Source organism: Grammomys surdaster, unplaced genomic scaffold (genome assembly GCF_004785775.1).
Source record: "Grammomys surdaster isolate TR1022 unplaced genomic scaffold, NIH_TR_1.0 138, whole genome shotgun sequence".
Classification (NCBI taxonomy): Eukaryota; Metazoa; Chordata; class Mammalia; order Rodentia; family Muridae; genus Grammomys; species Grammomys surdaster.
Window position 1 is genome coordinate 9,693,495 of NW_021604596.1, and position 22,941 is coordinate 9,716,435.

At 38.7% G+C, this 22,941-nt stretch overlaps 2 protein-coding genes across 2 annotated transcripts; one reads left to right on the plus strand and one right to left on the minus strand.

Moving 5' to 3' along the window:
* The first annotated feature begins 583 nt into the window (after positions 1-583).
* Positions 584-3,743, plus strand: LOC114617710 (interstitial collagenase A-like). The gene is made up of 4 exons (XM_028763321.1): positions 584-714; positions 2,130-2,292; positions 2,799-2,902; positions 3,070-3,743. Exons 1-4 carry the CDS (start codon positions 687-689, stop codon positions 3,168-3,170), a joined length of 396 nt encoding a protein of 131 aa, XP_028619154.1. The 5' UTR covers positions 584-686; the 3' UTR covers positions 3,171-3,743.
* Positions 3,744-9,191: 5,448 nt separating this feature from the next.
* On the minus strand, positions 9,192-19,375 carry Mmp12 (matrix metallopeptidase 12). Its single transcript, XM_028763396.1, has 10 exons — positions 19,212-19,375; positions 17,902-18,149; positions 16,816-16,964; positions 16,538-16,663; positions 13,738-13,899; positions 13,218-13,341; positions 11,952-12,085; positions 11,342-11,501; positions 9,961-10,064; positions 9,192-9,647 (listed from the first exon to the last, which is right to left on the minus strand). Exons 1-10 carry the CDS (start codon positions 19,290-19,292, stop codon positions 9,547-9,549), a joined length of 1,389 nt encoding a protein of 462 aa, XP_028619229.1. The 5' UTR covers positions 19,293-19,375; the 3' UTR covers positions 9,192-9,546.
* Between the last annotated feature and the right edge of the window lie 3,566 nt (positions 19,376-22,941).

Genomic DNA, 22,941 nt, shown 5'->3' on the forward strand with positions numbered 1-22,941 from the left:
AATACAGGATACTGGCACAGGATGCTGCATTGCAGTTGGTCACATGCTACAGCCTGCTCCTCATGGCTCACCAAAGCTGACTATAAATTTTAAAGGTTTATGAAAATTGCTTGTGAATCACAGCCAATATAAAAGTTAAATTAAATTGTACTAGAACCACCAGTAATAGAAATAAAGCATTGCTCTGTCATCGCCTTCACTGAAGCACTGAGAGTACTGAAGTTCGTTGATAGTACTGAGGCTCAAATGCCCAGCTTCATGCATGGCAGGCCAGCACTTCACTGCTCTGCTCTAGCCCACCCCTGTTCACAATGCCTCTACTCCTTATATTCTTGAGTTTGGTTATGCCATCTGTGTCTCCAAATGATCAGGATCCCATGTGATGTGTTACCACCAGTCTCAAAATTTGCCACAGCATGAGTATTTCCATCAAGAAACAAGCACATCAAGCAGAAACCATGCCTGATCCCATCTTCAGGGAGACAGTGCACATTTGCTCACAGGAGCTCTCCAGTGAGAAGAAGCTGGAGATTGCCTGGAGATCCATTGACAGCCACACTTTCTCTTCTTTTTGAATCAGGTTCTACTTTCGGGTAATTAGCTTCCTTCCAGAACCTTTGATCAATGTGATAGATCTTATCTGGCCAAATCTGCCAGGTAAATTTGATGCTGCTTATGAAGCTAGTATGGTAGATGAACTCCGCTTTTTCAAAGGTAATGTTTCTAATTGTTTCTCTTTGTATTTATAAACTAAATTTTCATTCAGCTTGGAAGTTAGATAAAAGGGTATTAGCTACATTCACTACATGGATTTCTGAATGTTCAAGCTTCTCCAAGTAAGTTCATGGGAGCCCATCAGCTTAGCTAAAAGTTATAGTGCATATTCAGCATCATTTTTATTTAAAAGAAAATGAGTTCTAACTCTTTAGACTTGTTTAAGACCTTGCAAATAATTACTGTGTTTTAAACTTCCTCCATATGCTTGGGAGGGCCCAGAAATCAAATTGAGAGTCATGAGCCAAGTCTACAAAATCTGACATGGAAAGATTTTGTGTATGCAATTTCCTAGACTCCTTGTGCATGTGTTCCCAGTATCCTTGTGCTGATGACATCCTGCCTTGAAAAACAAAACATACTCTCAAGTCTCACTGTGAAATTTGTTCGAGAATCTAAATCTTAGTAAGTTTTCCAGGCAACTCATTCAAAGATTATTAATATATGAGAAACTCCAAGTCACTATGAATTAAATTCAGTGAGTCTGTGGGATTCAGTGAGATCAAAGAGCCTAGTATGTCAGATTTTGAAGACCACATCTGATACTTTTTTTTAATGGAAGCATTTGGTCTAGTACAGACAAACATTGAGACACTTGATACTATAAAACGCTCAAAACAAAATGTGAATGTAGTTCAGTCTGGCAGAATACTTTGCAACAGTACCTCTACACTTCATTATGTGGAATTAAATAGAAATTTACATACACAGCATTTCAGAGCACTATTTCATGTGAGCTTAAAATAAGCATGTTTGTGAACTAGAGTTTTCTTGGCTTAAAAACAGGTGCGTTTCATGTGATATACAACTTAGGGACTAGAAACAGACAGGCTCTTGAATCTGCAGACATGTACACAGCTACCTTGGAGGATGCTGTGGAAATTAGTTGCTACAGAAGTAGAATAGAAATTATAGTTGTTTGGGGGTCCACTTTTGGAAAGGAACTTCAACTGCAATGGAGGAGGGGAAAAGGAGATAATTTTCAATGCATGTTACAGATTGGAATGGCCCGGGAAGAAAAGAATATCTCATATAAATCAGGCTTGGCAACTCATGCCTCTGATCCTAACAGTTAGGCTAAGACAGGAGGATTGCTGTAAATTACATAGTGGATTCTACACCAAGCTAGGTTGCAGTGTAAATTCTTTGTCTCAAAAACAGAACAATCAAGCAAACAAAAGGCAAACTCATTTAATTGCTTTAAGATTGTATCCTGATATCAACATTTAACAGAGAAGAAGATACCAAGCCCTTCCTACAAAGGTTGCTGTCTGTACCTAGGATACAGTTCCTAGCTTGTAAAGCTTAGCTGAAAATGTAGGCAAGGAGGTTCATCTGTGGCTTTTGATTGGCAGGCAGTAAAGTCTGGGCTGTTCAGGAAAAGAATGTACTGGAAGGATTCCCCAAGGACATCCACAGCTTCTTTGGCTTCCCTAGCAACGTGACACACATTGATGCTGCTGTTTCTGAGGAAGAGACTGGAAAAACATATTTCTTTGTTGACCACATGTACTGGAGGTAAAGACTAAAATATGAGTAATGTTAGGGTGCCAGTTGTTTCTATACAGAAAGATCTTTAAATGAGTTTCAAAGGGCGTTGTCAAACTGCCTTTTCTATGAATGGCTGTAGCCACTGAGCATCCATTAGTCTGTGGAGCAACAAGCATTGTGAGGCGCTTGTACAGGGAATCCAATGAGCCTGCCTTGATATTCTGTGCTATGGAAGGGTGGGGGAATAAGAGCAATCAACTTCTTGAGCTACTTTCACCTAAATTTACCATTCACAAAGCATTTTACCTGAAGAGGACATCCGTGTGGTTCATTGGATTTCAGAAGGACGTTATGTATAGTTTGGTATATCCAACATTCTACATTTCCTCACCCAATTCACTGCTTTCTAATCTCAAGAATTAAAAATTTCTATGCCATCCATACTCTTGTATTTTCTGTAAATATTTTTAAGCAATCTTCATGTTTGGTCAAAGATGCTGATACTTTTAAACCACTTTTTTAAAAAAAATCAGGTATGATGAAAATACCCGGTCCATGGATCCAGGTTATCCTAGATTAATAGCAGAAGACTTCCCTGGAATTAATGATAAAGTTGATGATGTCTTCCAGAAAGAGGGTAAGAGTATAAACACATTTTCTCAATTTTATTACAATATTAAAAATAACAGTGTTGCTATTTAGACAGCAAATGTAATATATATATATATCACTCAGAACTGAGTCAAATTCTGGAAACTATATGTATTATATAATAATATAATAAGTATCTTTTTAATTTTTCAGATAATTTCTATTTCTTCCACCAATCAATCCAACACAGATTTAACCTCCAAACAAGAAGAATTGATGATTCTGGTGATTCTAGTACTTGGTTCAACTGCTAAAATATAGGCAACCCAAAACCAAGTTAATGAAAACACATATTCCATGATCTTAAAGAAGATCTTTTGCTGAAGAATCAAATACTTTTGTATTTTATTTACCTTTCAGAACTTCTGATACAGAGAGCGACTAAGTACAAATTAATTATATTTTATAAACTTTCACAATTTATAGTATAATGTTTGTTGAACTAAAACAGTTTAGTTCCACAATTGACAGCCCAAGAAGTTCATGTCATGGTTGAAGAGTCACTGAAGAAGGACATTTATTCAGTGGATGACTCTCACTGTGATGCTAGGGCTCATCTTTCAAGAGAGGAGGGTCAACAGAGAAGCTCTTCCCAGAGCAAACGTGGCTCTGAACACAGGAACAGGTACTCAAGAGGAAACACATTGCTGCTTTGGTTGTGGTATTTAAGGGAGGATCTTACAGTCCAGTGGACTCTGAATTCTTCTATCTCTTATTCCCACATTCTGGCATTCTGTAATGCCTATTGTGCCCAGCTAAGAGACATTTCCTGTCCAAAAGTATTTGATACTTAAATAAAGCCACTCTTGTCTCTAATGTTTTACAAGATCTCTATTTCATTATGTTATTTTTTTGATTAGAAAGTGTTATTTTTCTCATTTACAATGAAAAACAAACAGTATGAAAAATTCTCATGAGAAAATGGGTCTATCCAAAATTTAGAATTTTCTACAATTCTGTAGAGTTTGTTCTATGTAGAGATGAGTGGGGTGGGTTCTCCATTTTTTTTTTTTGTCCCAGACCAGAAATCTAAACATGGCTTACAGGCAAAGTAAGTGAAAACAGAAAAGATTTTTCTAATTTGATGCTGCTTCATTGTTTAGGCAAATGGGAGAGTGACATTTTCCCAAAGTTGTACTTCTGGATACTGCTGGGGTTGAGGGTGGCGGGCAGTCAGTGAGCTGTATGCAGAAGTGAGAAATCTCAAGTCTCCAAGTCAAGACCCAAGTGAGAGCTGAGAGATGGTAGCTATCAAAATCAATTCATGACATAACTACAAAGCTGGACACTGGCCAGCTGAATAGTGTGTAGACAAATCTGAGAATCTTATAGTTCACAAAGGCAGCCCAGAGACTGGTCCTTGGTACTCAGTTACATATGCAGAACTCCCCTCATGCTTTCTTGGGCCTCACTTATGTACACTGCACTCTGATAATGATTATTGACCTCAGTAGTATAACTGCTCCAAAAAGAGCAGAGGGGGACCAGGATTTCAATGTGGATCACTTAATTGTGTGCCTAACAACTGGAGCATGCTCCTTGTTAGTTAAATAACTATCAGCCAAAGTACTCCTTTCATGCCTCTTTGGGCATCAGAAAAAGTACATGAGTTTGGGGTTGGACTCTTCAGGCAGAATCGTAGTGTCTAGACTGCCCAGCTCTGTGTTGATTAGTGAATTGCTCATTTTCTCTTTTCTCCCTGGCATAATATTTTTATTGATTATTTGGGAGTTTCACATCATGATCCTGGGTCATACTTACTTCCTAGTCTTCCTATGTCCACATTCCCGACTTTGTGACCTCACATTCTCCAAGATAAGGAGGGGAAGGGGAAAGAGGAGAAAAGGAAAGAGGAGAAGGAAAATAAGGAGGAGGAGGAGGAAGAATGAAAGAAAAAATAACAGAGAAAGAAAAAACCCCACAAGTGCAATTTGTGTTTAGTCTGCATACCCAATGGAGCATGGAGTGGAAGGGCAGGCCCCACCAGCCCACCAAAGGCCCAGGCTGACCAACTCACCTTCCATCCAGGCCAGATCTAACACTTTTCCTTCATTTTTAAAGTGGTGATAAAATATCAATCCTATGGGCTAGATGTATATAACAAAAGTTATAGGTACATTCCTAAAATATAATTCATTATTATTCAAAATTTGATATCTAGAAGTATAAAAAACTAAGGTAATGGTTCTCTAACTTTGGGTGATCTTGAGTCACAGGGAAATATTAGACAATGGTGGAGACACTTGGTGCTTTGCCTCCCCACAAGGGAAAACGATTCCTAAGTGACCAATGTACCCTCAGAGGAATGTTCTGGTTCCATTTTGAGAACACTTATAACCAAAATCTGCTTGAGGAGGAGTGAGTTTATTTGGCATACACTCCCAGGTCAAAATCCATCACTGAGGGATTCAGGCAGGGACCTGCCATGGTTCTACGGAGGATGCTATTTGCCAACTGCTCTCAGGCTAGCTTAGGCTCATGCTCAGCCTAGTGTAGTACAGGTCCACCTGCCCAGCAAGTGATGTTGCCCACATTCAATAAACAGTGAAGACATGCCCACAGACTAAGCTGATAAAAATAATTATTTAATAGAGACTTCCCAACACTTAATTTGCAGCTGTGTCAAGTTGACAGTTAATGCTAACTGAGGAAGCAGGGGAGCTAAACATACTTTAGATCAAGGAGAAGTTTAAATAGCAATACCCAAGCTCCAGTAAGTACCTACCAAGTTTTGGGGACTTTACCTGTACAATCCTCAGACAAGAATTGCATTATGTGAGGTAAAGTAATGTGCCTACTGCTTCACAGTGAGACACCAAAAGGATCTTCTTATTTACTAGTGTTATAAACCTCTGTGCACCAGTTACTGACCCAAACAACCCCTTTCAACTTATTTGCAATAGCAAAGGATAAGCCACACCTTCACTGCAGTGAAGCAGTTGGTAAACTCTCAAGGGCCCTTCCAGAGGAAATCACAGTCTTAATAAAAACCTCCTCGGTGCATTGCTGGACTTGAAGGTGACCATGGGAATCTCAGGGGCTTTCCTGGAACAGGTTCACACACATACCTGCAGGCACACATATCTGCACACAAAAGGAACTGAAATTGAATTAAGCATAAGTGAGTACCCAGCCAAGAAGAACAGGAAATTACCCCAAGGGTAAATCTGGTAGCAGAGGACTTTGGGTATACCTTACTTAAACAAATTGCAAGCTAGGGAAGGATTCATAGCTAATCTTTTTACTGAAGATTTTAAAAGAGGCCAGGAAGTCTCTAGTGAGAAAAAAAATCTCTAATTTCCATCAGAAACAATGTTAAACTCAAAATAAAACCACATCTGGGCCTGGTGACACGTATTTGTCATCTCTGCAATCATAAGGATGAGACAGGTGGATTACTAGTCTGACTCCATAGAGAGAGATTGCCTCAAAAGGTGCTGTTTAAGATTTTTTTAATGAACTCACAAAGCTTTTCTAATATACAAAGGAGCAAGACTCTACCAGAGAAAGACAATTAAGCAAACATTGAACCTCGATCTATAAGGTCTTTGAATACTTGAATTATCAAATCATTTCCAGATAATGAAGAATTTAAAATATAAAAAGAAAGAGAGAAAAATCACAAAGATGAGCAAATAAGAAAGTCATAACCACACTGCTTTGAAAACAAATCAATTGGAAACTTTGGAAATGACACTTTTTTTTTTTAATTGTAAAGGTGGAATGCATGATGCATGGGCTAAACAGTAGATTATAGCGCCATGTTAGTCAGTTAGTCAGCTTTCTATAACTCTAGCGCTAGGGGATCTGATGCCCTCTTCTGGTCTCTGTAGGCCCTGCATGTACTTGCTCACATACACACACTGACATACATTCAAGTGCACATAAAATAAAAATAAACAAATAAGACTCATTTTTAAAGAGTTGATCACAGGCAGGTGAAGAGATTGTTACTAAACTTGAAGACATATGTGAAAACTGGTCCAAGGAATATCAGAGTAAGATAAAATGAAGAACCTGGAAAACAAAGAAAGGCTACAAGAATAAGGGGCATGATGAAGACTGAATGATTTTTTCATTTCAGTCTCAGAAGAAGATGATTGAATGATTAAGAAAAACACTACAAAAGAGATAATTACTGAATTTTTTTCAGAATAGGAGAAGATTAACAAAAATAGAACAACTTTTTTAAATGTCTAAATTTTCCACACCATAACAAAAGAGAGTTCATTTTAAAATGTTTTGGGCTTTTTTAAAGTTAAAAACTGGAACTTGAAGACAGCATTCAATGTCTTAAAAACCATGAGGATATTTGTGCTACCAAGAACATGGAGCCAGCAAAGATGGTCCTAGAGAGTGAGTGACAGAGATGCCTTTAAGTAAAAATCATTTTAGAAGTTTTAAATTAATAGAGTCCACCTAAAGTATTAGTAATAAGTTCTCAAGTTTTTGGTCCATGGCTACCTCTCTACTTTAAAAGCCATACAGATTTTGAAGAACTTTTATTTGTTAGTCTGTTTCAGGAAACATTTGCCATAGGAGAAGTTATGGAAATATTTTAGCTATGAGTCAGCTAAATCACATTTTAATATAAGTAATATATTTCCTGAAAAAAATCCACGCTGACAAAATTATTATAAGAATAGTAGCATCAATTTAAAGTTTTAACTATCTCTTTGCTGTCAACACTTACATTAATAATTTAAAAGCCATGTCACTTGTGGTGATTAAATAAAGGGTAATCAATTTTTTTTCACAAAAGCAACAAAAACACCTGCACAAAACTGGCAAAAAAAAAAAAACCTTTTCAACATCTTAACTGCTAGGATGTAGCTTAAATTTAGTGTGCTTTGTTCGTATACACAGGGCCCTGGGTTCAATCTCTAACACTGAAAAGAGAAAGATTCTAGAAACCAATCAAAGACTTAACAGCAGCCTAGAAAGGAGACGTTCTTCCTGTGTTAGGCCTGTGAAGTACATGAACATCAACATGAGCACGAGCCTGATGGGACTCTACTGTGGCTGTGAAATGAGGTCCCTGAACAGAAACAGTGCTGTGTGGGAGACTGTGATGATGGTAAGGTGTGCTGTAAGTCCATGGGTGATCGTTTGGGCAGAAGCATTATGTACAGAAAATGCAAATTCATAACCAAAATTAAATACCTATCCTATTAAGGACAAAACGCTGTTCTTCCCATGATGGGACTGTAGTGAATCTGCCTCCAACCCTGAAGGCATAAATACTTCTTACCATTTACCTTCTTTGAAATAGTCCTCACATGTCTGTTGCATGACCCCAGATCCCATCAAGTTGATGATGAAGGTTAACACTCATCTGACACAGAAAGGCTAAGGAGCCATTTCCTCATGTCCCTCTTATTTCAATTCATTTCACTCTCCAAATATGCCCAGATGACAATCTGCTATGAAGGGTTCTCTGTTTCTTGGACAATACACCAGTCGGTTTTAACACTGGACATATTCCACAAACCCATAAGCTTTAAGTGAGAGCTCTACAGCATACACAACGCAGAAGATAGGAAGCCGAGATACCAGGACTATAAATAAAACTGGTAGACAGCAGGCTAAGACATAGGCATGGCAGGAGCACCGTGTTGTCTTTTCCCCACAACAAACAAAACATGTGCTACTCAGTTCCTCCTGTGCTTAAGAAGGCTTTGATTTAATGTCCTGAAGGCCACATAGCAACGGTACAACCCACTTTCTGACATGAAACCATCTCACAACACATCTCACAAGAACAGAAGCCCCATCTCTGCCCGCTTCCTCTTTAGTTTGTGGTCATATGCTGCAGTCACCCTTGGAGTCATGTGCAGGCTAGAGAATGCTTTCTTGGGTTTAGACTGCTGTTCATACACAAGTGATCAAAAGGGCTCCAAGCCTCAACTTTTTCTAGCGATCACATCTCTATTGACGCCTTGGTACAGTCACAGAAAGACTTTATTTGTAAGTCCCAGTTATTTTCTAAATTGATTGTTTTTCAAGAAAAATATTATTACCAGGACCAGAGAGATGATACAGGAGTTAAGAGCACAGGCTGCTCTTTCAAGAGATGTGGGTTCACTCCCCAGCACTCACAGTGTTGCCCATAACCATGGTAACACTCATTTCTAGGGATCTGACATCCTCTTCTGGCTTCTACTAGCACTACATGCATGTGGTGCAAAAATATACATATAGGCTGTACACACACACACACACACACACGCACATGCACACACACACATGTTTTTTAAAGAAAAAATTTAAAGCCAAACACTTTCTTTTAAATTTATTTAAGAAAACAAAACATGTTACATTTCAGTAAAGACAGGGGAGTAATTTTAATTTTTCTACTTGAAGGTTGTTAGAAAACAACTTACAGATAAACCAGTTGGCCTTTGAAGGCATGTGCTTTCAAAATTAAGAGAATCAAGAGAAAAGGTTTACCAAAAGAGGTTAATTTTGTAAAAGCACTTTTCTGAGTAAGCATGTGTGTGTGTGGCCTGTCCACCGTGTCTTACTTCATGTTACATCATTGTCATGTAGTTACATCCTGAGCATAAAGTGAATATGTAACAAATACTTATGAAACTGAAAACCCAGCAAGCACCCTCCACTACATTCTTCCTAACAGCCGAACCAGCTTGTACTTTTCAATATTTTGGTGACACGATGCAACAGGGGGTCATACTCCAATTGATAGGCTCCTTGGAAGATGTAGTAGTGTCCTAAAATGGGAACAAAGTCAATTCTTTAGTTCTTACCTTGTGTTTCTTTAAAACCTTGAGTTGTTTTTAAGGATTATCAAGACTACAAAAAGTCTGATTCCAGAGGTCCCTGCTGAGGACCATTCACAGTACATTCGGCTTGTTAAACGCTACATGCACAGCAGTACACTGTGACACTGACAGGCAAGCTTTTCCAGGTTGAAGTTGATCAGATTCATACCATAAACAGGGGCAGCTTCCACCGCACCTATAATCCCCGTCTACACTTTGATACTTTAAAGTGTGATTTCCAGTATGTTCCCAGCCTACTTACTTTTGAAATAGAGGACTGCGTCAATTTTAGGCTTGAGTCCTGGGAAGTATGTAGAAATCAGCTTGGGGTAAGCAGGGTCCATGAGCTCCCGCCTCACATCGTACCTGTGGGAGAAAACAGCAGAAACACAATGAGAAAATGGACTCCACAACATGAAGCACACGCTCATCCTTCCTGAAAGTGTTTTAAATGTACTGGTAAAAAAAAAATCAGACAAAAATGGTTGGTTTTTCCCCCGGCATCACAGGAATTGGAATTTGAACTTCATGGACTCCAGTCAGGCATCGTCCTGACCCTCACAGGGTCTCCCGGCTGCTTGGTCTCTTTCCATTCAGCCTGGCATTGAACAGGATTGGCATGTGACAGCTCTCACTGGTCCAATGACTTAATCACCATTTTTGTAAATCTTTTCTAGTAAGACATGATTCAGTGATTTTCTTCCATTGTGATAAGAAGGGAGACTTAAGAGCCATGGGATCAAAGGGTTTTGAACATCTATGCTAGAGAGAAACAAAAAATAAAACATTTCCCATCCACGCAGGAGAGCGAGGTCCTTGTGTTTCCATACCACTGAGTGGAAAGGGTCAGTTTTCTCTAGACTTTCAAGTGACAACTGAATATGCTTTTTATCTTATTTTTTACTCAGTTTAGTTCTCCAAACATTGCTTGCCTGACACTAACACTGGAGTTGAAAAGAAAAAAATTCTTCTGTCTATCAAAAGTGTAAAAAAGGAGCCAGTAGCCACATAAATTTTAAGAATATCAGATTAAAATAAATTATGCCTGGTTTTCACCTCTCCAGAAAATCTTATTTGGTGAAATCACAAGTCCTGTTTCTCAAATAGGACTAAAATTGGCAGGCCAGTTTATGTCACACATATGTGGAATTTAGTTAAAATTATGTGTTGAATTTTAAGTATTCAAGAAAACATAGAGGCTCTACCACTTTAGTATATTCTGTTTTTTCTTAAGTCACATGTGCAAACACTCTTTTTCTCAGAAGAGGATAGGGACAATCTTTTCCTCCTTCAACATTAGACAAGTAAGACAAGACAGAACCCGACAATCACTTTGATGACTACTCCCTCTGGCTCTTTGTCACTCAAAAAAATAGGCTCCTCATTTTGTCTTTTGGGTTTGCCAATTGTGGAAAGGAATCCTGGAGTCCAGACACTTTCTTAAATGAAATTATAACAGAAATTGAAGGCCCAGAGGAAAAAAAAAGTTGATAGCAACTATTTCAGACCTATATTCTCCTGCTGCCTCTCCCATAAAGTCAAAGGTGTCTGAAGCTTTCATAGAATAACTGCCTTCTGAAAAATTCCATTTTGTGTCCATTTTACAAATTTTAGCACATAAAGTACCAGCCATTGAACCTTACCTCCAATATTGTTTATCCACAAAGAAATAGACCTTTTGTCGAAGTGGGTCAAAGACAGCTGCATCAATCTTCTTCACAGATGCAGGGAACCCCAGAGAATGTATGCTTCTGGGGTAGTGTGGCTCTGGTACTAAGTTGTTTATTAACCAGTACTTCTCATCTATGAGGACAAACAGGAAGGGCACAACAGAGTCACACCAAAAGGATAATAAAAACACTGACTTGCTATAAAACATCTCTCTTGAGCAGAGTTCTAAAACTGATTTTACTTTATTTGTACTGGGGGTTTGGGGAAAACCCAAGGTTCCATCTGTAGTAAGTAGGGTCTCTATCACTGAGAATGTCACCCCACCCTGTTTCTGTTCTCAATCAATGGTTTGTGGCTCTATAGATTTTTTTAAGTGCTATCATTTCATAGTTCATATACCTTTCTTAAAGGTGTTCACTTCTTGTATAGTTGGGTTTGTACAGTTAACTTACAGCTCAGAGCCATTGTTACAAAAATCTAGAGCGCTGTTTTTAGTCTCTATTTATAAAAGGTGGTACCAATTCCTTTACTTATTCTTTTCCTTAAAGCATTCTCAGTGGTAGAACCAAATATTGTAGTTACCTTTAAAAAGAAAAAGTTGATTTCTGCCTTCAATTTCATAAGCAGCTTGAATACCAGATGGGATGGTTGGCCATATGGAAGAAATTGAAGTAATGTTGGTGGCTGGACTCCTAGGCAGCTTCCACCAGAAGAACCTGACATGAAATATATTTATTATGTGTGAGAAATCACTGTTGACTCACATTCTTCAGAGTGCAAATGGAAGAACTTGCAAAGTGTTTGAGTATTTCTTTGTTTTCACACTCTATTCCATACATTTCTGTGTGACAGCACCAGGCAAGAGAACCTTAATCATTTTGGCTAACTACAGTGACTTCAACAGGAAACCTGAAAAAAGAAAAAAGCCCAAAGTCTGAGCCCAATGGATCTACGGTTCAACTGGTGTCACAATCGGTTAGCTGGTTTGTAAATGGAAGAAGTTACTGCTTTATAATCTCAATATGGGATCATCTGTCCTACCTTCCACACATTAACCTCCCCACTGGCCTCCCCTAAACCAACAACTGCCTCCATTTCTGCTCCAAAACAGAAAGTGGGAGTCATTCTGGAATTCTCCATGTCCTCAAGGAAGTCTACATAGGAACTTTTCAAAGCCTTAACTCCAGTCATCAGTGTGTGTGTGTGTGTGTGTGTGTGTGTGTGTGTGTGTGTGTAGGTGTTCATGTATATGTATGTGTGCACATGTGGGTGGAGGCTTCAGGTTTATTACTCAATCACAACCCACATATTTTTTGAGACACATTTTCTCATTGAGCCTGGAGTTTGCTGATTCACTTAGACTGGGTTAGATTCTGAAAGCCCTTAGCAACCACATTCTTCTGCATTGGGGTTTAGACACTGTAGCTTCCATTGGATATTTCTGTGTTGGCTGGGAATTAAACTCAGGTCCTCAAGTTTGGACAACAAGAACTTTGCCAACAGAACCATCTCACCAACACTGAGACCTTAGCATTTTTACCTATAAACAAAACAGCTGGGCTTCTCCAATTCCTGTCTTTGAATTCCCTAACCAGATTTCCACTACAAACTGATTTTTTTTTCCAGACTGGATTTCTAGTCAACACAAGCAGGGTCACAGAATTCCATACTTCAAAAGTCTAAGATCTCTCTGAACTTTGGGAATCAAGTTGAAGTTCCTGCCCTATGGATTTGATGTACATCATTTCAAGTATCTACTGACAAATGAACAAACAAACAAACAAACAAACAAACAATTTTAACCATACAACTCATAAAATTGGTTAGATATGAAAATAATCATCCTACCAGTCTTTAAAGAAAAAGATTTTATCTCCCACTGTTGTGACAGCATCAAAACTCAAGCTTTGGTGACAGACAGTTGATGGTGGACTGCCAGGATTTGTCAAGGTTGGGCTTTTCACTGGGGCTCCTGAAAATACATTTTTATGTTCATTTGGGGGAATTTTGTAAGAGGAAGGGCTTTTTTTTAAAAATAATGTTTCTTAATGGAAAATATAAAACAGTCTTGTTTCCTATGAAATCCAGGAGAAGCATGCCTGGAGGACTTTATCATACTTAGTTGCAGCATCACAGAAGGGAATACTTAAATTTCCTTTCTCTGGTCCTCACCCCCAACAGAGCAGTAGTGCTACTGTTAGAAAACACCTCAAATGAGAAACAAAATGAAGATAGTTCTGTGATGCCTAACTCAGAGGATGCATGCACACAGGGCTCAAAATGAGATAGCAATGATTTCTAAATATAAACATGAAGTTATTCATAAGAGTGTACAGCATTGTATGGCAAATAATGAGGTTCAGCTTACCATAGAGGGACTGAATGCTATGTATGTCATCAGCAGAGAGGCGAAATGTGTTGGGGTCAAGGTATCTGTAGGTGGGGTACATTATTGACTTCGGATTATTGGAATGCTGCAGCCCCAAGGAATGGCCAAGCTCATGAACAGCAACAAGGAAGAGGTTTGTGCCTAAGAGGTATCAAGGAAAACAAATAAAGCTGTGAAATAGACTATCATGTTTTCTTTAACTTACACATTAAATTATACATGCTCATGATGTACCATGGGCCATTGAGATGCCTACACTTATTGCACAATGTTCAAGACAGGATAAATGTATCTATCTCTTCAAATATATATCATTTGCATGGCAAAGACACTCATATTCTTTCTTCTGGCCTTTTGAATTAAAGAGTTTACTACCGTTGTTTATAGGTGTATTATTGTACCACAGTGCCAACAACAGAATCCCAGGCTCCTGACTGCGGCTTAGTGCCAATGGATTAACCATTCTCAACCCCACTTCACCTTTTTCTTCAGCCACCACTCTGCTTTCAACCTTTGTAAGATTAATTTTCTCATGTCTCAATAGGAATAGAGTATAGATCTTCCTGTGCTTGACCTTTTTACACGTAACAAAGTTCCATCCATTGATAGGAACCCATCCTTTAGTGGCTGAATGTCATCCCACTGTGAATGTTCTGTGCCACATGAATGCAGGCACCTGTAAAGGCCAGAGTCGTGGGATCTTCCTGGAGCTAGTTATAGGCAGTTGTGAGCTGTCTAACATTGGTGTTGGGAACAAAGCTCAGATCCTCTAAAAGATCAGCATGCTCTCTTAACCTCTGAGCCATGTCAACAACCTATTGCTTTGTCATTGAAGAAGGTAATACAACTTCTAACACACTAAAAGGGAGCATTTGAGAACCATTTACTTATTTCCACTACTCTTTCAAAGAACATTTCTCAGGACAAATGTTGTTGATGTTATAGGCTAAATAAGTATTGTCAGAGCAGTCCTCTGTTATAGATATTTAGAGATCTCTAGTTACACCACCTTTAGAAGTACCAATTCTGTTTTTGACTAAAAATGTCTGAAAAATGTCCCTTTGGAGTCAAAATTTTCTACAGTTATGGACCATCTCATTGGCAGACAAATAAAATATATTCTGGCATGAACATTCCTACACCTGATTCTAAATAAGATTAAGGGTACCATTTTACTTTTAATAATGTGTAATTTAAAAGAATGAACTCTAGAGCCAAGCAGTTGGGATGTGAATATTGGCTCAACCACTTAATTTGTTTGGGTCACCTTGTGGATCTTGTTTCCTCACTTTGAAATGCACAGTGGTTCCTAAACATTTTCTACGTTCTTGGAAACATGATAAACAGTAAAACTAAAATGGAGTACTAGAAGTTGGAAATTATTTTAATCATTCATTCATTCATTCATTCATTCATTCAGGAAGATGACTTAGGACCACATAAAGAAATATTTCCAATCCACCTTTTTTTGAAAAAATAAAGTCAAATCAATTTTTAAAATATGGCCAGGGGCCAATAGAACATGTTCTACTCTTTGACTTTGTACAAGCTTGTCACCAACTTTTGCTTGGTCTCTTGCTCAGGTGAGAGCAGATGCATTGATGCACATTTATTTCTAGGGTTCATTAAGTTCCAAAGCATTCTCAGTTGATGACGAGCTTACACTCAATCCCCCCTAATAACCTTGATAAAACCCCAGACACATGGACATGTCTGGTTAAGAATTTGTAGTTCAGCAAGTAGTAAATATACATGATGCACCTTACAGCCTTCAAATTTCCTTATCAAAATTTTGATAAGCTTTAGGGTATGTTTCAGATTCAAAGCTTTAAGCTATGTGTCTACCTTTGTGGTAGATATGAAGTATGTAAATTACTTAGCTACATATCACATGAAAAATTAGTCAGAGAAGGGGGATTCAAAGTAGGGAGATCACGTTCTCGGATTTCTCCCTCTGTATTCCATTTGAATGAATTGTATAACTAAGGCTTTCCAAGAGATATTACAAAGGGTACTGAAATAATGGGTTAAATGTTCTTATAGTTGGAATTGCCTCCAATAATAACAATAACATTAATAACAATGAATAATAAGGTAAATTCATTCCCCATTATTTGAGTGGGATGGTGAATTACAGTCCCAACTAATTGATTGGACATTCTGAGAATGATATCTCAAGATCACACAAGGTTCCAGGACTATATATGAGCTTGAACATAGAGATCCATAGGGATCTCTAAGTTTTCTGTAATTGCCAACATAAGATGGATCACATAGAATTAGTGCTTTTTTTTACTGGATGTTTTATTTACATTTCATATGTTGTCCCTTACCCCATCCCCCACCCACCCAAGAACCCCCTATCCCCTCACCCCTTCTCCTTCTTCTCTGCGAATGTAACCCCTACCTACCCCCCCACTCCTGCCTCCCCACCCTCAAATTCCCACCCCCTGGGGCGTCCATAGTGCTTTCTTTTAAGTTTATAGATTTTACTGGCCAAAACCCAACTAAAAGCTTTTACATTTCCAGGAGTTTACAGTACAGACCTTGCTCATACAATCTTAGTAGTCCTTGGAGATGATCTCTATCACAACCACACCCAACATCCCTGATTTACAATGTGGAAAATTACATTACATATACAAGATCTTAAATTTGATTTAGAGGCAAACATAATCAGAATTTGTCATTTCAGAATCTTTTGTCAGAACATATTCTTTTGAGATCATGACATATCTAAAATTTCCTTAAGGTTAGTTTATTTTTTTCTCTTTCCTACCTCGAAAACTTTTAGTCCACGTTTCTGCCTCATCAAAATGTGCGTCACCTTGAATACCAGGCCCAGGATAAAAAGCATGTGCTAGGGTTCCACCTTTGCCATCAAAATAACTGAAGTCTCCATGAGCTTTATAAAATGAGAGAAAGTCATAAGTCACCAGCATCTGTCACAAGGCATGACAAATGACAGCATCACAGGTCATCACACACGATGTCATCACATGGTAAGTGATGTCATACAGCATGATGAATGACTCAGATGAAGCGTAAGTTGTGTACCTCCAAATGCAAAAAGTATCATAATGTCAGCCTCGCCTTTATGAAGCTTTCTGAATCTTAGAGGAGTCACATCACTCCAGACTTGAAAAGCTTTCTGGAATATGTAGTCTACATCCTCACGCTTCATGTCTGGGGTGTAATTATAGATCCTGTGTTGGAGAAAGAAAGGGGAACAAACAGGACACCATTGGTTAATGCTATCTAAACCTCTCAGTTCTGCACTCATGCCTACAGGAAGGACTTCCTCACAAACTGACAGTCTAGGTAAGAAAAGTGTGTTGAAGTTCAAAACCATTTTTTCTTTGGAAAACTTTCTTATCAATCAAAATGTAATTTAATTTTCTCTTATTTATAACTTACTAGTAATTATAGTGAAGCATTTGCTTTCATAGACATAAATACCCATAGTACCAAAATTTCACATTTATGTATCTTTAATATTGTACTGTCTTTTATTTGAGTTAATTCAGTTTTATTCTGTCTGTTTGCAGCTTCTCTGCTCTGTTCTAACTGACAAGGCAAATGACCTGAACAACTCAGTGAGCAACTCTCCTCACAGAGATAAAGTGTGTGTGTGTGTGTGTGTGTGTGTGTGTGTGTGTGTGTGTGTGTAGCACTGCCTGTGTTTATATGCATATTCACACACGTGTGGGTGTGCGTGTAGTGTGTGCATGCATGTAGAGGCCTGGAGTTGACTCAGGCATTTTCCTTAAACCTGCTCCACTTTCATTATTGAGGCAAGGTCTCTCAACCAAAGCCAAAGACCCTCGATTCTACTAGTCTGACTAGCCAACTGCCCTAGGCACTCCCTATCTCTGCCTCCCATGTGCTAGGATTATAGGCAGCCACCACGCCTGGCTTTTACATATCTTCTTGGGATCTGAACTTTTATCTTCATGGTTGTATGACAAGTGCTTTCTCCGCTGAGTCATCACCCCAGCCTGGAGATAATGAATGCTTTCATATTAACAAGTCACAGAGGCCACTCTTCAATTTAGATCTCAGTTGTAGCTAAATGTTCTAGGTTTCTAGAAGCCGTACTCATAGGCAAGTAGAGGAGTTCCCCAGGGCACACACTAACATTACCTGTAAGTGAGGTGCTGTTTCATCCATCTTGACCTCTGGGGCACTGCCCTAAGATGCTGTACATCAGGCACTCCACATCGAGGTGTGTGCATTATTGCCAGAGTTGGGGTGTCCAGTTGCCCAGTTGTTTCTAGCCCAAAGAACTGCTGCATTTCCTGGAGTTTTTCTTCTAGGAAGTTTATATTGTTTTTTGTTTTTGTCATTGGAATTCTGTCCTCTTCATAGTCATAATATCTTGACAAGTACCACTAGACAAAACATAAGCATTGCAAACAGTTGTATGCAGCCATGTTTCTGAAGACATGGTCAGTAACATGCTGATGTTCCAGAACCAGGTATTTTAAGCACAGGCTACATTATTATTATTACCTAGAGAATCCATTACAGAGAAGAAAAAATAACTTCCTATGTCATTTAAAACATCATAAATGATTAGTCAGATTACCAAAATTCCAGAAGAAGAACTATTTATTATTCTGCTTCTTCAGACTTGCTTCTAGGTTTTTAGGAGTGATTTTAGCATCTAGTGTCTAAGGGTCCTTGATTGGGGGAGGTAATTTAGTGGTAGAGCAATTGCCCAGCATGCTAGCAAGTCTGGGGTTAGTCCCCAGCATTGGGTAAAATGTTGACACAGTAGAAAACTTGGATTAATTCAAAATAAGAATAATGTTAGAAAATAGTGTCATCAGCTGAAGAGGCTGATACAAAAGGGTCAAGTTCAAGGCCAGACTAGACAACACAGAAGGACTCTGTCTCAAAAAGAAATGTATATAATTTTAGAAAATAGGCATTCAAGTTTTTTAATTAGGAAAAGGTAAGTTTTTTTTTCAAATCTTACTTTAAAATACTTATGAATAAACATGTGAGATAAATGAGCAGACAGGGAGCATGCTATTATTATAAAACTATTATAAAACTATTAAACTATTAACTCTGTGACTTGTAACTATTATAAAAACTTGAAGTAGTCACAGAGATTAAGCAAAGTCCAATCTTAGATTTTTAATGGATATTAAACTAGTATCACACATAAAAGACAAACAGGGTGGGAGACCAACACACAACACTATATCAGAAATGTGATCTAGTTATATTGAGCTAAGTAATTTAGCCAAAGATGGTACAATTATTCACCAGTTTAATGACATTCTTTGATTTTTATAATGCTCTCTGGAAAACAAAACATGGTAACAAGAGAGAATCTGTACTAATTTTCAAATTGAATCATCATTTTCAACATAATGCTTGCAAATTCAGCAACTATTAAAGACACAGCCTGGCTGGACCAGGGCAACCCTGTCAATACTTACTTCAGCAAATTTACTCTCATTCATGGGAGCGGCCCCACAGGCAGATATCTGTAAGAACACAATCAGCATGAGAAACTTCATTTTGCAGGGTATTTCAGCAGAGTCCAGCTTGTCCACCTGCTCCCTCCCACTGCAAGTTCCCTAAAAGTCCCACTTTATATAACCCTAGAGCCAGGATCTGTGAACATGAAATCCTCGATATGACTCACTGTTGAGATCATCCCTTGATTTACTTCAGAACCACGTGAAGTAACAGCAGGTCAAACCATTGTCTAACTCATCACTCACCTCTGCATCTCTCTGTTTCTTGCAAATCACCAGTGAGTTTTAACTTCCACCTACTTCTACCTGAAGGTAAGACAACACATCGACAACACAGCGACCAAAAATACAAGCAAATCCATTCGCAGAGTTTTGGTAAGCTTGGTATTGACATTTCTCTTTATAATTTATAATATATATGAAGTGCTTTAAAGTAAAATTTTTAAAAATGTGTGAAGAAAATATGTTTTGCTAGAAAACATGAATCTTTTATTTATTTAAATACCAGAGAAAGTTCATACAATGAGCATGTTTTGATGTTTGCTCTATGTGCAAGCTTAGGTTCTTATATGGATTGAGACCTTCACACACAGGAGCTGAAATCCAATCCTGACTGGTAGTCTGGAGAGATTCTGGAGTTCAGTTCCTTGTCTTTCAGGCTGCCTGAGCTCAGCATTTGCAGCTATGTTATGAAAGACTTCCCTTCTGCAGTCTCTCCATCTCCTTCCCCATGAAGTATTTACGGAATAGAAACATTCACAAATCAAGGATTAAAACTCCCAAAGTAGAATTTTGGAATGAGGCTGCTATGTGGGCAGAGGCTCTGTTCAACACTCACACCACAACCAGTCTATATGAAGATCCTAGTGCATTGGTTTGCGAGTGGGTTGTAATTTAGACATCCAGTTTCCCTGGATTCAGACATGCAGCCTACTTCCTAGTGTTAATTTTAATTCATCTTTTAGCGGCCCATGAAATGACTCAGCAAGCAAATGATCATGAAGCACAGGATACTTACAAACGCTACTGGATCTGTTGTTTTGCATGATAACCTAAAAATAAGTATTCATTTATTTGTTTGTTTGTTTGTTGTGCATGTCTATGTGTGCATGCATGGCATAGTAGACCTGCTGAAAACAGTAAAACTTCCAATCATCTGTTCTCGACTTCTATCATATTGCTTCCTGGAGATCAACTCAGCTCATCAGATTTGGGAGCAAGTGTCTTTGCTTCCTCATGTTGAAAACTATCTTGAGGATAGTAGGTGCTCAGTAAGTACCTAGCACTAAGTCTGATTGGAGAATGTTAAGGATACTGAAAGGGAACCTTCCTGGCAGGAGTGATAGACCTGCAAGGAGAGATTGTTCCTGGTTCATGGAAAACAAGAAGTGGCCTCATCCACAGCAAAGCAGAACTCAGTTCTTGGAAGATTTGCAGGAAGCATCTCATGAATCTATATTCAAGATGAAATCACACAAGATGGAAGGGGATGACACAGACAGAAAGAAGTAAGAGAGTGCCCTGAGCAGAAAAGAGAATAGATGGCCACACCCACATTTTGGTTTCCTTGTGTCTCAACTTACCAGTTGCTCCAACCTGGTCAAATGTAAGGGGAAAAGGGCCCCATGGCCAATTACAGGGCACCACAGAGGTTGCCAGCTTAATTCCTAGATGCAGGCTGACCCACTTGACAGCTCAAGCTATGGTGGCCTATGACCTCAAGTTGTCACTTTAATTTCTTCAAGATGAGCTTTTCTTTTGTGAAGTTTGAGTAAAAATGGTTTTTATATCAAGAACCCATTATAAATATTTCATTAAATAATAGGAAAAAGTACTCAGCCAGCTGCCTGGAACATTTTAAAAATTACCTACAATGCAACTCCTAGTCTTAAGGCTCAGGGAACATCACAAAAGAGAGAGTAAAATCATTGTAAGATCCAGAGGCCTCGGATCCCTGCTGTGAGATAGTGCCTTCTATATAGGACAGCAAAGCTGCACCCATGGAAACTCAGCAATATAATCACCTAAGCAAGTCCTATATAATTACTACACCAGTGGCAAGCCAACATGGATGGGAGAAACATTGCAAGGCTCCTAGGTGAAAAGCTAGTACTGGCTTGCTGAGAGAGAAAGAACACATTTTCTTTGGGGGTTGAGTCCCATGATACCTTATCCAATCCCAGCTTGTCATGGTCATCCTTATACACACCACACACACACACACACACACACACACACACACACACACACACTTTTTTTTAAAGTTAGTAATGAAGACAAAGAGGAAGGTTGACTACTGCTCAGCTCTTCCTAGAAGGAACTACAATAAGATCCTGATCCAGGTCCAGCTTCAAGGCTGAGGATCATAGGATAGACACCACGGGGAGTGAGAATCTGATGGCTATCTATGATGTGTAATGCAAAGAACATGTTTATAAAATGCAAAAACTGCTGCTTCCCATGTTCTTTATACTCACCAGGCTTTCCTTAAGTAGAAGGCATATTTTATAGCATAAAATTTCCAAAAGCAAATGAGTCTGTAGTCATTGCTTCATCTTTAGACAGACATCAGGACACTTGAGGGCATACCAGTGACATCTGTAGCCATTTGTAGTCCAAGTCTCCAGGAATCCAGAGGCAAATTGAAGAATAGTTCCAGGAAGGACCAGGAAGAAGCTATGCTACCAAAATACACAGACAAATCTCTTCACTGTTCTTTCATACACTGATAACTTATTCATACAGGAAGAAAACTTCAGTTGCTTAAACTTCTCCCTGTAAATGCATGAAGAAACCAGAGTCTTGGAAGAGGAAGTGGGTTGCTCTGGGAGACAATCTGGGGGCCTCCTCACTGTGTCTACCTTTTTACAACTCTTCCCTTCTTTATCCATTTCAATTTTTCTGCAATGGAAATGTTCTTCAAAATAACAAGTTAAATACAATTATTTAAAGCTTTCTTTATCAGAATGGTTTTGAGGAAGGTTTAGGAAAATTAAAGTCTTGCTGAGTTTGTCTCAAACATAAGCACATCTACCACCAACAAGGGGAATGGCACTCTCCTAAACATAGCTGCTGATGGTGTAGGTGTGATTCCTGTGGCCCTTCTGAGGGAAAGGACTGCACTGGACATGCTCCTCATTCTGTCCTTGTAAGTGAGAGAATGTGGGAGCAACTGGCACTTCAAAGGCACATCTACTGCCTTCTGCATAAGAACTCTTCCTAAGACTGCACCAGAGAATTTTCTAGTATTAAGTCAGTCTCCTCATACAGGAAGTTAAGGAGTGTTGGCAGAAGTCTGGAATGTGTAGAGTTTAGGAATGAGAACTATCACACTGTTGTAGTCCAGAGAAGTGAAGAAGACAGAAGTGGAAAGATTCAGAGAGCGCTATGTGTCCTCTTCCTTAGCAAATGGCTCACTTACAAACAAGTGTAAACTAAGAGGAAAATACACCAAGAAGCAGTGGTCATAAGAACACAGAGACGTGGATATACATGCATGTGTCCACTGTTGGAGAAGATTTAAAATTTTTTTTCTATACTAGGTCTAGGGTTGTAATTCAGGGAGAGAGAATTTTTATTATGCCCGCATAAGACCCTAGGTTCAATTCTATTATCATAAAGAAAATGTGTATGTGCATGCATGTGTGTGTGTGTGTGTGTGTGTGTGTGTGTGTGTGTGTGTGTGTGT